The sequence below is a fragment of the Oryzias latipes genome, chromosome 22 (assembly GCF_002234675.1).
Source record: "Oryzias latipes chromosome 22, ASM223467v1".
NCBI classification, from domain to species: Eukaryota; Metazoa; Chordata; class Actinopteri; order Beloniformes; family Adrianichthyidae; genus Oryzias; species Oryzias latipes.
In genome coordinates this window covers 11,905,875-11,921,047 of record NC_019880.2, presented here as the reverse complement: position 1 = coordinate 11,921,047, position 15,173 = coordinate 11,905,875, and the positions used below count along the sequence as shown (strand labels likewise).

The 15,173-nt window shown below is 41.0% G+C and overlaps 1 protein-coding gene across 5 annotated transcripts in view; it reads right to left on the bottom strand.

Moving 5' to 3' along the window:
- Positions 1–15,173, bottom strand: part of LOC101173592 (ena/VASP-like protein) — a 36,465-nt gene that overhangs the window by 6,063 nt on the left and 15,229 nt on the right. For 3 of the 5 annotated variants that reach the window (XM_011490344.3, XM_011490343.2, XM_020713600.2), the window contains exons 2-9: positions 10,964–11,132; positions 9,353–9,533; positions 5,137–5,194; positions 4,397–4,458; positions 2,658–3,539; positions 1,136–1,389; positions 904–1,019; positions 34–61 (exon numbers count right to left, since the gene is read on the bottom strand). In XM_011490344.3, coding sequence (XP_011488646.1) covers positions 34–61; positions 904–1,019; positions 1,136–1,389; positions 2,658–3,539; positions 4,397–4,458; positions 5,137–5,194; positions 9,353–9,533; positions 10,964–11,132 — 1,750 coding nt within the window. The remainder of the gene's footprint in view (positions 1–33; positions 62–903; positions 1,020–1,135; positions 1,390–2,657; positions 3,540–4,396; positions 4,459–5,136; positions 5,195–9,352; positions 9,534–10,963; positions 11,133–15,173) is intronic. The other 2 variants (XM_020713602.2, XM_020713601.2) reach the window with 1 other exon arrangement.

Here is a 15,173-nt window from a genome sequence, read left to right as displayed (position 1 = left end):
ATCCTTGGGCTCTTTCAGAACAATAACACTTACTTCATCGGGTTTCTCCGAAGCTTTTCGTCTAAAAGGAGAGAATGAAGATGAAGATCTGGATCAGTTCAGGTATATTGATCATTTTCTTTATTTTCTTTTTTGTCTTTATCTGTTCAGCAGCTGAGACAGAAGCAAAGAGCATCAAGTTCTAGACAGAATTCATTTTTGCAGTTGGGGTTTAACCTGTGTGAGTTTAACCTCCTGAGAACCAGCCCATACAGTCATGTATGTCCCCTCCATAGAGGACAAACGTTTCGGAAATGTGTCCTTTGACTCATTCAAAGATCTTTCTAAGACCTGATGTGCTCAAATAATAAATCAATGATATCTCATGGGTTTAGGGGGGATAATGGGAAGTTTGGGCTCCTAGGGAGATAAAACTGAGTCTATAGAGGTCATAAAGGTCATCTCAGGAGGTTTTGAAGTTATAGAGAAATTATGTTGGATTGTGTGTAATATGTCCTGTCTGGGACTTTACTGAGGGATACAGAAACGGCCTGCAAACAGAATGCTCACGGAGCTGTTGTAATGAATGTAATGAAGAAGAGGAAGGGGTGGTCAGCGATGAAGGTGGCTGATGGATTTTTCATTACGGTATTTGTTTTGATCGGATTCATTCAGGTTAAACATTAATTTCCTGTGATCAAACCATTTTTCTGTGCAAAAGCACATTATTTTTTAATCTAATTATTTTTTTAAATATGTTGAATATAAAAGTAGCTTAAAACACATTACAGCTGTACTGCTGTGACCTACATTTTATTACTATGACCTGCCAAACCAGGAAGAAGAAACCCTGAATAATGTTCAAACAGACTCTTTTTCCTCTACATGTCTAACTTGAAAAGCGTGTGTTTGAGCAGGTTTTACCTTCGAGCTAGTAAGGCATTCATCTCTTGCATGAGTCCCTCCCCACCACCGCCGCTGCCGCCACTGGACCTGTTGGAGTCACTTTTTCCACCAGAACCAGGTGGACTGCTTTCATCCTGAGGGAAGAAAAAATGGATTTCCATCTGTCATATTCAGAGTAAATGTGTTGGTTTTTTTTTATCAAACAGTTGAAACTAGTGAGTAAAATCACCAGTCCACTCATGAAACTCACCCTGTTCACTCTCCGTAGTTTGGCTCCAGCCAGAGCTGCAGCCAGTCCTGAAGGTTGGTGCTGCATCCCAGGAGGAGCGCCAGGAGGCCCTCCACCAGCAGGGAGCGGAGGGGGCATGGGTGGGGGCACCGCCATTGGCGGCGGTGGACCCGGAGGTGGCGGCGGTGCTGGAGGACCAGACATGGGTGCTGGAGCTGCAGAAGGAGGAGGCGCCACAGAAAGCATTGCAGGGTGCCCTGCAGAGACAGGAGGGCCTGACAGGAGCAAAATCACCGCCAAGTTAATAACCGTCTAGAAAGGTTAGCATTCATTCACCCCTTTCAGTGTAGTAATGCTAGTTATTACAAGCATGAAAGAAACTTCATGTTAAAACTGCTGCTAAGAGGTAAAGCTTTATGGGGAAAAAAAGGCCATGAAGATTTCTCTGTTGTAATTTCTGGTTTTGCAACAAAAGGTAATCAAAAAAATTAAAGGTTTTGGTTTTAAAGAGGGTCAAAGGGGGTGCTGTTTACTGAGTAAGATAATGTACTGCTAGAAAAATTAAAATGAAAGAAATAACGAGAAAAAAAATCACATTTTTAGTCCCACTCCGATCATCTTCTGATCTATTTTAAAATTGTTCCCAGTGGACTTTTAATTATGATTACTGGAATGTCATTTTAAGCAAAATCAAACAACCTGTGTTGTTTTCTAGGATATAGACCGTTGAAGTGGAGGAAGCCTGTCTCCATTTCCCATCATCCCTTTGTTTAAACTCTCTGCCTAGCTAGCTTACAGCCCCCAACAAACCCAAGCTAACATTAACGGTGCAACAAAAATGGTGAGCAATATTGGAGCAGTACAGATTTGAGCCAGATGCCACCTCAGACGAGGAAAACGAAGACGTTAATGGATCCGTTTGTTAGCAAGCGGATGCATCGGAATGGAGTGAAGCAGAGACCATGTGGCCCGCTGATTGTATTGTGAAACCTATAAGCTATTTCAAACTGCATTTTTGCATCTGCTCTTTATTCACAAATCAGAAATTGTATACATAATGTTACTATATGCTACAAGAACATGTTTTCATCGGAGTGGGTCTTTAAAATCCAGTTGGAATCAAAATCGAAAGTTTCTACACCAGGAAAGAAAAAATTTATCATATTTTCTGGCATCCAGAAAGTTAAACAACATTCTACTCTAAAATCAATTCAAGTAAGTGATCTAAAAATGTGTTAACATTTAACAGCTCTGGCACAATGTCTCCAGCCGGATTGTTTTCGTTGTTTGGACTCAAGTGACTAAGATAAAGTCAGAGGAAATGAGGCGAGAAGCTCATTATCCTCTGACTGTCGTGTAACCTGAGTTAATGTAATTTCCTGAGTTTTATGGGATGTTTTCTAAGTACTGTAGTTTTATAGGCTAAGATGACCCGCTGTTCCGTCAGGGGGGGCAGCAGGCGGCATGTTAACGCCCAGGTGGACAGAAGCCATTCAGAGTCTGACAGCGTAAAACCTCCTCCTCAACTCCTCCTCATACTTACTGCTGCTGGCCATGGAGGCCGGCTGCGGGACAGGGGAGGGGGTCTTCTTGGGTGAGCCCCCATCTGACATGGCAGTGTAAGAAGGGGGCGAGGAAGAGGAGGATGTGGTGATGGGGGGCTGCTGGTGGTAAAGCTGCTGCTGCTGCTGTGGATGCTGCTGAGGGTGGAAGGAGGACTGGTACTGGGGCTGGTGAGCGGGGCCCCCGGCTGGTTGGCCTAACAGGGGGGGCAGGGGGATGGCCTCGCAGTACTGTGGCGTGAGTGGAAGATGCTGAGAGTGAGGAGAGTAGCAATCGTCTGGCTGGCCGTTGGACTGAGCGTGGTGCTGGGGGTATGTCACAGTGCTAGGATCAAGAGGGGGGGGCTTCATCCTGGTGCTCACGGGCGGGAGGGGGTGAGCTACCGGGAGGACCGGCTGTGGGGGCAAACCCTGCTTCACAGGCATGGCCATCATGACGGGAGGGGAGGAGGCAGGGGGACACTGGGCGTACATCTGCTGCATGTGAGAAGCAGACCAGGTGCCGTGTTTGGGGGGGAGCATTACGTCCTGCTGATGCTGTTGCTGGAGGTGGCGGGCGGCTGATGGGGGGGACAGGGGGATCTGGCGGACCTGTCGGCCCTGGGTATTCACGCCCGTCTGGACGGGGGAAAAGGCTGAGGCCAACGAGGTGGAGAGCTGCGAGGACAGCTGAGCCTTGTCCCTAGCAACCCCCACCTCCTTCTCCTGAGAGGGGGAGACGGAGGAGGGAGGAGAGGAGGAGGAGGAGGAGGCCACGCGGACGTAGGAGGGCGGCAGTGTGTTAGCTCTGTACTGTCTGTACTCGGGAGGAGTGTCTGGGTGGGTGGGAGGGGTGGAGACTTTATATTGGAGGGTGGAAACGACTGTGGCGGGCAGAAGAGGGAAAGACAGAGAGAGGAAGAGGAGATGAAGACGAGGATGGAGGAGGGTGACAAACAAAGGAGAACAGAAAAGAGAAAAACGTGAGAAGAATGAAAAGCAACTGAGCAACCAAGCAAGTAAAAGATGAGAAAAACCAGGAGCAGTCCAAAAAACAGAAGCCAGTAGCAAATAAGAAAATGCATCATAAAAAAGAACAAGCAGCAAAATGCAACATGACTGAGCCATGATCAGAAAGCATGTGGCGTTTCCCCCCCAACAGCAGCTGAAAGAAAGAGATGGCGACTGAGCATGTTGCAGGGACACCGGGGTTGGGAGGGGAGCCCAGGAGGGGGATGTTTAAGTCTGTGTGTGCGTTTAAAATAATAAAAGCAGACTTGAACATTTACATTTGTGCATGGATTTAAAAGAACCAGAAACAGGGGGGAAAAATCAACAAAATAATAGCGTACAGGCTGGGGGCGGGGGGTGCAGCTGAAATCAGAACAGGGGAACTAGAACAAACCAGAATGAGGACTCTAGGAACCTGTTGAGTCAGAGGGCAGAATAGGTGACATTCGTTCACGATGAAGTCACCTGTTTGCTTTGGATATGCAGAGACAGGCTTGTCTGCGCCCCTGGATGTAACAGCCCTCGTTCATTCAAACAAATATACATTTGGCAAAAAAAGAAAAAAACAACTAAAGCTAAGCAAACCTATGTTTATTGCCATGGTAAAAGGTATGTGTGCTATGTGTGGCTGACCTCCAGAGCAGCTTGTTTGTGTGAGTATGTTTGTGTGTGAGGCACACAGGCGGTGTGTTTATATTGCGGGGTGTGGGTGTGTTTGCTGAAGGCTCACCTGAACCTGACGTCCGCCGCTCCCTCTCCTTGTGGGCCTGCATCTGATGTTGCTCCATCATCCTATCAAGCGTAGGGATGACACAACTCTTCATCGGCGTCGCTGCTGTCTACATACCTCAACCGTTTCCTCCAACCTTATCTGACATTTGTAGCTTATTTTTTTATGATTATTTCTTTATTTTTTATACACTCACTGACCACTTTATCAGGCACACCTGTCATTAACGCAAATTTCTAATCAGCCAATCGCATGGCAGCAATGCATTCAGGCACGGAGACATGAACCAGAGATAATCAAACCGAGCATCAGAATGCGGAAGAAAGGGGGTTTAAGTGACTTCGAACGTTGGGGCCAGACAGGCTGGTCTAAGTATTTCAGAAACTGCTGATCTACTGTGATTTGTTTAAGCTGATTCACTGGTTCCAGCTGATAGAAAGGCAAAAGTAACTTAAATGGTTACAACCGAGGTCTGCAGAAGAGCATCTCTGAACGCACAACACATCCAACCTTTGGGCAGATGGGCTGCAGCCGTAGAAGAACACACCGAGTGCCACTTCTGTCAGACTCGTACAACAATTGGAATGTGTTTGAAACGTCACAAAAAGTCTCATCTTTGACAGAAAAGGACATTTTTTTGGAATATATTGAATTTTAATAAAAAAAAGCAATGAGCAGGAACAAGGCAACCAACCAGATGAGTGTTTGCTCGTCTTCGGTATCCTTTCACACACACTTACCTTCTCTGTGCTTCACTTTCTTCAGAGGAAGGCCCATTTTGGCGCTGAACCACTGGACCTGGATGAGGGGAAAAAAGATCAAACCGACTGAAACAGACTTAAAAAAGCATGAACGTGTTTTGTAAAGCGTTTGTAACATCCATCCATCCATCCATCTTCTACCTAAACCAACTCAATCCCTTTCGGAGTCTCTGGGTTGCTTGAAGCGGGGTATATCATGGATGAGCCATTTTTATAACACAACAAGGCTAAATGTTAAGACCCACAGCTTTGTGTTCCACAATATAATTACACAATAACCAGCTTAGCCAGTTTAGTGGTAATGAGGTAGAGCGTCCTTCCTGAGACTGGAAGGGCGTAAGTTCAACTCCAAGGCAGAGTAGTAAAAATGGAACCCAATCCCTCCTTGATGATACTCAGATTTAACCCTTGTGCTATCTTAGATGACCCCACCCTGGAAAGATTTCATGTAATCCATGGACACCAGTGAAGATCACAAATCATTAAAGAAAAAAGGTTCAGCGCACTGTCTAGTGGGTCTAGATGACCCAACTCTAAAGTGCCGAGGATGGCACAAGGGTTAAAAAAAGGGCTCTTTCTGGAGCTGTGACAAGATCAGATCCTATTGGTCAGAAGTGAATAGAAAAATCAACAATATAAGTGGACTAGATTTATCGAAGGACTTTACTGTGATTCATCTGGGCAACTTACCTCAGGATTTACAGTACTCTAAAAATACCTCTGTTTTACATTGTTAGCGGGGACAAGAAAAGCGATAAACCAGAAGGGGCAGAGCAAGAAACCAACAACTCCACAGGACTGGACGTCAATTATGAAAGATATTGATGTAATGAAGAGACTAACTCTTATATTTGTTAAATACTGAGAAGTGTGGACTCACTTCATACATCAAAATAACACCTAAAGATGTAAGCCCTTGTTTGTATTTGTTTACCTTTTTATTTGTTCATTAACTAGACTTATGGGGGTTTCTAGGTGTGTATATGAACGCAAATAATGTCAATTCTAGATGCTACGAACACTTAGGGGTTTGTGGTCTGCTTATACTGTTATTGCTAGTGTTACAAATAAAACTTAAAAGTAAAAAAAAAGGGGTCTTCAAATCTCACTGGGATGTCCTAGTTAAATAAAGGAAATAAAAAAAAGAAACAAGAATATTCAACACATAGATTAAAAGAAATGTTAAAAGTTTTGTCTTCAGATTTTCTGAGTTTGTATTTAATAAAACCAACTGTAATTTTTGAAACATTTCTAAATAAAAACAGGCTGTAAAAATCTAAACAAAAGCAGCCACCCTCATGTGGGACGCTGTGTCCAACACAAGAGGCATTCAGCTCTTATCTGTTTGCTCAGCTGTTAGACAGGTCAAGTAAGTAAGAAAGTAAATAAATGGAAATGTTTCACCAGTAATCTGCATTAAATCAAAGCACAATGACAGAAATGAGAGCTGGTTGCTGATCGTTTCCTCAACTACAAGATCCACATGGGAGCTGCTTCTAACACAGAGCATTGGGTGGAGAGCTTCTATATCAGCAGGTCACCCCCCATAAACCTCCTGCCATGGCGTCAGATAACCTGGTAGGGAGGCAGCAAAAACAGGACATTTTGGAAGTATTTTATGTTCTTCTTATTGCTGGATTGATGTCCCCTTTCTGATCCATTTCAGAGCAGATACACACATCTATCAACACCTGGGTACCAATTAAAAGGGACAAACTTCTGTTTTATTCAGTAAAATGTGAGCTTCACAGATTAGACAGAACACGCTTCTTCATCTTCTGCTTGATTTTTTCTGCACAGCTCATCAGCTGGTGGTAATTACATGAATCCATCCTCTGCAAAGCTGCACAATTTCTTTAGTAATTAGAGGCTTTAGAAGATTGTGATGTTTGAAAGACTTTCTTTGATGGACGATGACCTCAAAAGAACAGCAGGAACATTAGGGGGATAATTGAGCTGAGGTTCAACACCAACACTTTGCAGGCTTTAGCGTTTCCATCTAGATTAGTATATTTATTGGCTGTAGAATCGAATCCTTCTTAAAAATAGTCCTGAAATTTGTCCTACAAAGCAAACCTTTCTGTAAATAAAAACAGCTTAAACATGACCCTTATTTATGAGTGTCTAACTACCAACAGTTCTGATGCTGGTTGCCGCAGCATTAGAAGCTCACGGGCGCAATCAGACTTAGATTTTACTGACACCTGAGAGTGTGGTGCCTTTCTGAGACAAAAGAAAAATCAATTCCTAGTACCTTTCCTTCTGCCTCATTGTGTGCTTAAACAGCCTCCAAGGTAAAATGGCTGAAAGGTCAAAGTCTATCAGAAATCTTTCCACGAGACAACAAGAAAAAGAAAAGATTTTCAGTGTTATTTTTGTGACACATGAGGTTGCAATTGTATCCAAACCTTGCAGCATTTAAAATTCACTAAATGCAACAGAAACATGTCTTTAGAGCAAATATTCTGACTGAAGGGAGCAGAGGCTGATGGGAAAACAATCCAGCTTTCTTACATCTGGTTCAATCACAAGACTCTGAGCAAAAACAAAGTACAAATCCATGACTCACACACCAATTAACACATTAGTTACTGTTTCACTATCTTGTTTTATGACAGTATTCCACAGGGTCGTGGATTGAACCGTCAGCACGTCCTGCTGCACTACAGCAGCTCGTGAAAGTCTTCGCCTCTTAAAACATACCAGCAGTCATTTAAAGGAAGATAAAATAGGGGACACATCTGCAGTCACACCATGACTTCACTGCATTTTGCTTCTCACCGCTGGTGCTGAGCCAAAGATAAATCTTGGGTTGTGTTAATTATTAACTGGTAACAAATAAAGATGTAGCTCCCGCTGGGTTAACAGGCATTAGCTTTTTCTTATCTCTGGGAAATGTTGATAAAATTAAGAATCTTTGAGAATTTTTTAACTAAGAAAGTCGATAAAGTTTGTTTAGAGATTTAGAAAGTGTACTTGACTGTACACAAAGTTCTTTTTTCTATCTAATTTGGTTAAAAAAATCCTGTTTTCTTTTAACTGTATCTACAAGTGTCAGGGTAAATAGAGGATGGTAAAACAAGAAAATCCATGCACGGATCACAAAGCGTAAATGATCCGTTCACTCGTGGATATGTGAGAAAGTAGCTAATGTTTGGTTTTCCTCCATCTGCTGAGCTCTGTGTTGCCATGGAAAGCAATCCTGACTAGTGGACCTCTCCAGAATGACACTTACTGAGGACCACAACGGCTGAAGAAACACATCTAGGAGCGCCAGGCGACATCCCTAGAGCTGGAGTCATCATGGTGGACAAACGTACTTATATTCTGCTAAAAAAACGACTTTTATATGACGATTCCGAATCACTGCTGCTGATTTCTACAAAAAAAAAAAAACCTTGAAGATGATTAAAAGTGAGTCCCGTGAACAGGCTCATATGACGCAGCCCAAAGGCGAGCGGTAAAAATGGCGAGCAGCCCCAGACGACACTGAGGCTCCATGGCAGATATTTTAGCCACTGATATGGCAGTCACAGGAATGGGATGGGATGACACTGCACTTAAAACATATCCACTCACAGCATAAAAGTAGACTGTAACCAGAGATGCTTTGAAGCTATTTAGTGAACCAATACAGCTCATCCTTTTAATATTATCAATTCACAGTCTTTTTAATCTTAAACTTGCAAATTTAAAAAACAAAAAAAAACAAAGTGTAACATGTGCAAAAATATAAACTACTGAAAAGAACAAAGTGAACAAGAAAAGTTTTAATGTAGTTTTAGAGAGAAGCTACAGTACAGGTTAATGCCCAGCAGAGGGCAGCAATGCTCTGCTCTTCACCAGTGGTGTTCGTTGTAGCTTTGTTAATGCTGTTTTACTGTCCAATTTGTCATGAATTATATATTTACATTTAATATATTCTATCATTCATGCAAATCTCATCAACGTGATATTATAAATATAATCCAATGAGGAGACCATCAAAACAAAAGAGAAGTTGCAATGTTCACTAATTATATGCCATTCAGTGGCACATATGGCAGCTTAATCATAACTTGAATTGTTGTGAGATTCAACTGAAAAACATAAACAAACCCCCATAACACCCATAAATGTGATGTATTGGTGCTTTGTAGAATAAAAATGTACCGCTTTGGTGAATTCTTCCTTCCTGCAGGTCTGAAGCGCTTACCTCCGCTGTCAGGTGAGCTGAGGACGTTGAGGGCAAACAGCATGGCATTAGAGAAGGTGGTGGCCTCCTCCTTACTGGCAAAGTTCAACCCATAAACCTGTCGAGCATCACGCCATTGATGGAAGGTGGGAGTCGCCTGGTTGTACTTCAGGCCTTTCACTATGGAGTAGTTGATCACCACCTGAGAACGAAAACGAGACCGACATCAACGAGCTGCTCATCAAGCAGACCACAAGGACTCAGTTATGGAAGAAACACTGTGTTTCACCTAATCAATTGACTGCTTATGAGAACTGGGCTGAGTGGCCCCGCCCCTTCGTTCCAAACAGGAAGTACCTGCTGGTTCTAAGAAGCCAAAATCCCACAGACTTCTACTGACACAGCTATTACTCAATCATTATATTTGTCAGAACCAGCATTCTTGCTCTGTTACCTTTTTTTTTTTTACATGTTCTTGATAATCCAAGTTCTTTTTTTAAATGAAATTTTACCTATAAGTAAGTCAAGTTATAAACTGACCAATCAGATGCCTCAATGTGGTCTCACATGTGGCCTTCCAACATGCTCAGTCCTGATTGGTCAGAGTTGTTTCCATAAAAACATTAACTCTGACAGACTCAGAACAATCATCTGCTTACAGACAACGTCTGGTTCCAACATGGTGGCATCCTATGTTGAGGAAAAATGGCAACTGAATTGACTTCACTCTCACTCAGTCCAGTTCTCAAATACAGTCAATGATAACAACATTCTCTTTATCAGTTATGGTGATTAAAACAGCTGACTACATTTACATTTAAACCAGATCAAGTCTAAATCTACCTTTAAATAATTTCTACGTTCTTTTAATGAACCAAAACGAGCCGGTTTAAAATGAAACTGTGATGAAAGTGGAGAGATTGATTTCTCATTTCAAATATCTTGTTTCTACAGTTCAGAATGTAACAGTTCCTCTATGATTAGTGCTTTACAGACCAAATACGAGAGATTTTTATAGAAAACAAGAGATGTAGTTATTAAAGTCCCGCTCTGATAAAAATCATGTGTTTTTTTTAACATGTTCTTGTGGTAAATTACTGATGATGGAGGAAATACATTAAGAAAATTAAGCTTCAAACTGCATTTCTAAGTATTTCTCTATTCCTCATCTGAGCTGGAATCTGGCTCAGAACTGTACGGCTGGACAGCTGCAATACTGCTCAACATTTTTTTGTCCTGCTAATGTTAGGTTGGGGGTGTGGTGGGCTGTAAGATAGCATGAGTGTGTAAACAGAGAGCTCTCAGTAATGGGGAGGGGAAGGGGGGGTGGATTTACTGTTTGCAGTTTAGTCCACAACTTCTCATTTTTAGGTAGAAATCTACATAATTTGTTTTAGTTTGGCTAAAAAGGACATAATCATAATTAAAAGACCACTGGGAATAATTTTAAAATAGATCAAAGATGATCGGCTTGATATTTTAAATTTTCTCTGTTGTGATAGGATTATTTTACCATTTGTGTCTCCGTTGCTTCAGTTTATCTCATTTGTAGCCAGTATGGAGGAAAAAAATGTTCCTTTCAGATTTCCTGGATGCCAGTGCGCCTGTCTGCTGCTTCCTGGCGTCTTTTACCTGCTGGTCCTGCAGTTTGACGCCCACCACTCTGAAGGTGTTGTTGGCAGTGTTGTGGTAGATGTTGATGCGGCTGAAGCCTTGCTGGCCGGGCTTGATGGGCACCCACTTCTTACTGGCGTCGTCGTAGACCATCACAGAGGCCCTCGCCTGGCAGATACTCTGCTCACTGAAAGAGGAAGAAGAGGAGGGAAGTCAGTCCAGAATCAGAGCAGCTTCACAGTCATCATTTATAGACAAAACACAATCAGAAAGTCAAAAAAACAAAGATCTGTGTTGTGAGTAAAGAGTTTCTGTATTTAACCCCCCCCACAGTGTTGTTTGCCAGCTTTACAAAAGAAGGGGAAACTCTTAATCTTCTTTGCCCTTTTGGATACAACCTTTAGGAGTCGCCATGGCAACTCAGCCACCTCCATCTCCATTCTTGATACATTTTTAAATTCCTGACGTATTTACCAGACTTGGGACCTGCACAAACTAGATTGTGCCCCCTTGTGGTCACATTGGACCACAGCGGTGATTGACAGTAAACCAAATGGGATCACGGCTACATTAACTAATAGGAAGCACAACAATCAGAATAAATGTTAAACTGGTGAGATTTGTCCCAGCAGTAAGTGGAAGTGTGGTTGGTATTGTTGGTCCTATTTCAAATGAAGCAAAAACTATCAATTTCTAGTGAGTTAGGAGGACAATGTAAGACTTTTTTTTTACTGCAAAAGACCCCAAATCCATGAAAAACTCAAACAGAAAACACTGTGAATATATCTTCTGTAAATTAAAAAAGAATCCGCATGTTAATTTGTCTGCATCATTTCAGACAGAAAGACTAAACACAAATTTTGGCATTCCCAGTCCTCTGCTCACTTACAGAAACACGTTTTCATGCATTAAAGGTTTGTTAACAGTTTGCAAAAAAATTGCTTTTGCTTTTATCAAAACGCTGTTTTCTGCCTTCACTTCACCTGCTTCATTCAGCCGGGCACAATCAGAAACAAAAGGACCAAAACGAAACGCCACTGTTGCTGCTGTTATTATGACCGATGAGGAGTAATAAAGCACTTTTGCTTTTGCAAGTGGATGCATCAGAATGTTTTTGTCTCCTTCTGATTCAAAATAATTTAAAGAAGTACTCAGAAATGCAGTTTTTAGCTTAAATTCTTTTACATATGACCTCAATCATGAGAAAATTGCTATAAGAACATGTTAAAAACACCCAAAGTTAACAATAAAAACTGCAGATGAAAACATTTACATCACTTTTCTCTCCGCCCTGTGAGTCAAAGTCTGAAAAGTTTGATTTGCTTATTATGTATTAATCGTTACATTTACAAGTGATTTTTCTTTCATCCAATAAAATCATTATCAGATTCTTCTAAACCTAGAAAAGGAACACTATTAAAAGGGGGGAGAAACAGAAAATATAAAGCTTAAAGTGCTTAAATTTCTCAGTTTTCAACTTAAAAGGTACATTTTAATTTCTCAATCAAAGAATGACCAAATGCTGTACAGAAAATCTGCTTGTTAAAAATCCGGCAGCAATTTGTTTAGTATAAACCCATCAAAACTGCATTTATGATCCAGGTTTCAACCCGAGATCTTAGAATATTTGTTTTTATTTCAATTACTATAATTCTAATTAGATGAAATGTAATACATTTGGTGGTTAATCAACATAATTAATTAATAATTAACCTAAAAAATTGGTTTCTTTTTTCCTAAATATGTCAAAAAAAGAAGAAAACTTTAGAGGTTTTGGACCTCTGAAAGCCGTTTTCAGCTGCTTGTTTCCAATTTTCCTAAGGAATGACAAAACTAAAACGCCAAAAAAAGCCATCATGTGTTACCTCCCAACCAATCAGAGACCTTTAACATAGAAATGACAGGACATCGGACTTCTCCCAGTCTTCCAGATAAAATGCATACGACTACGAGGTTTTATGCTGTGATTCTTGTTCATTACCTTGGCAAATACCCCTTTTTTCCAAAGACAAAGATCATTGTTTTCAATTTAGGATTTAATGAAAATCTAAAATAAAATACTGAAGAAAAAGAAATGTGTATTTGATGCATTTGATCTGTTCCTTTAGAGCTTAGAAATTATGCTCAATTAAGCAAAAAAACATATAGTTTCCCAGAAAAAAAGGCCAATCTGAGGATTCTGACTGCAAAGTCATCAAAAGACGTTCCCTCCACATGAGTTTTAGTGTCCCTAATCACATAATCAACTCTTTCCCCACTTCAGAGAGACCACCGGGCGGGGGTCTCACTGCGGAGACAAAACGGAGGGAAACAGGGAGGAGGCTGCATCTCTATTTCTGGAGCAGCTCAGGCCAGATGGTGTCAAGGCCAAGAGCTTGAAGAGGATGCTTTCCTCTAAAGAAATCAGCAATAAAAGCCTTTCATCGGGTTCTTGAGTGCACATGCTGAAAAAGAAACATTGCAGAAGGACTTCCAGAGCATCCCAGAGAGACTTGAACACACTCGCGTGTGTGACCTTGTGCGGTCGATGCCAGATTGGATCCGTTTGACAGATGAAACTGGATTTTGGAGGTTGGGTGAAAGCGCAGAGCATAGAGCGCCTGGACACGGATTCTGCTGAGCTGAAGTAGAGCTCTGTTTATTCCACTTTAGTCATAGTTCATTTCAAAACAAACACAAAAGAGAGAAAAGAGGAAGCAGGAAAGATGAAAAAAACACACAAGCAATGGGAAAAAAAAGCAGAACCGAAATCTGACAAGAAAAAACTACAGCTACATTTTAATTTCTGTGTAAAGTTTGGTCCTGAAGAAATTCTTTTATGGAATTTTCTTTGATATAATTATGAAACTAACAGGAAATCTTTTTTTCCTGAAAAAATAAAAGAAGATGCTCAAAAAGAAAATTGACTTATAATTTGAATACATTTCGCATTTATAATTTAATTTAATATTATTTTATCTGTCATTTTAGTTTACTAAAATGCTGTGCTTTTAAACTCCTAAGATCTCAGGGCTCCAGTTAGGCAGAATTAACTACTGTGATAAAGGCCAAAATATTATGCCTTGATTGTTTAGTACAAGTTGAAACTATACAGTTAACCGTGTGGGGGATAAGGATTTAACTGGCAACAAAAACCAAATTGTGGCAACACAGAATCTCTGCTTTCGCAGTAAAAAGTCTCTAAAGATTCCTTTGATCGCTTTTTCTGAGTTACAAAGTGAAAACTGTCAACAGATGGTGAAATACTCATGTGCAGAAACTCCCACAAACGCAAAAGCTGAACGCATCCAGATGGTGAGTCACTCGTATTCCCATCCTGCAATTACCACTCAGCGAGTAAAGAGACAGAAAAAAAGACAAAAACCAAGGAATAAACAAAAAATCAACCACTTTAGCTGAAGCTGGAAACATAAGAGCCTGCAGCTGTATTCTATTCTTTGTCTCATAGGTTAAATTAATGGTGCAGCAAGCAAAACATTAAAGGAAACAGCTGGAAAAACACAAGAAACACACTTTATTCTTAAATGTGAATTTCTGTACAAACCCCACTTTGAATACCACGGGGTCTGAACAGCTCTGTGTCCTTAAAACACCTACAAAAAGATTTATCTCTGGTTAGTGGAAACAAGTTTGGTGTCCAAAAACTCCATTCCAGGGAAACGAGAGCAGACCATTATGCTCACTGTCTACATAACCTGAGGGGGAAGTGTCATGATATGGGGTTGCTAAGGCCAAAAACAGAATAGGCTTTATTGGGTTTTCTTTTTTTTTTTATTATTTTGTAATTTTTAAAAATTAATTGCTGCTTAAAAATTGAGCTGCGGTCAGCAGATTTTAACTAAATTATTTGGATGATGAGGTCAGATCACTCCCTGAAGAAATGTTTGTATTTCCTCCAAAGATGTTGAAATCATCTTGTGGCCTCTGAAAAGGCCAGACAGAAGTCCACACAAACACAAACTTACCGCACCTCTGAAAGATTGCCCAAAAAGTGTATTTACAGCATAATCCATCTACAGGATAAACTCATTTGACTCCAGAAGACATTTTTCCTTTGAGTTTAATCGTTCATGTACTGTTTTTCAGAGGTTCTATTTCTTTAAGGAAAGAAATACCAAACTTGACTTCATTTCCATATTAGACGCTCTCCAAAGGCTGTGTTTTTGCTGGAATGAGCAAAATTCCTTTGTGGAAACTGAATCATTTTCACCTGACAGGCGGCCATAGG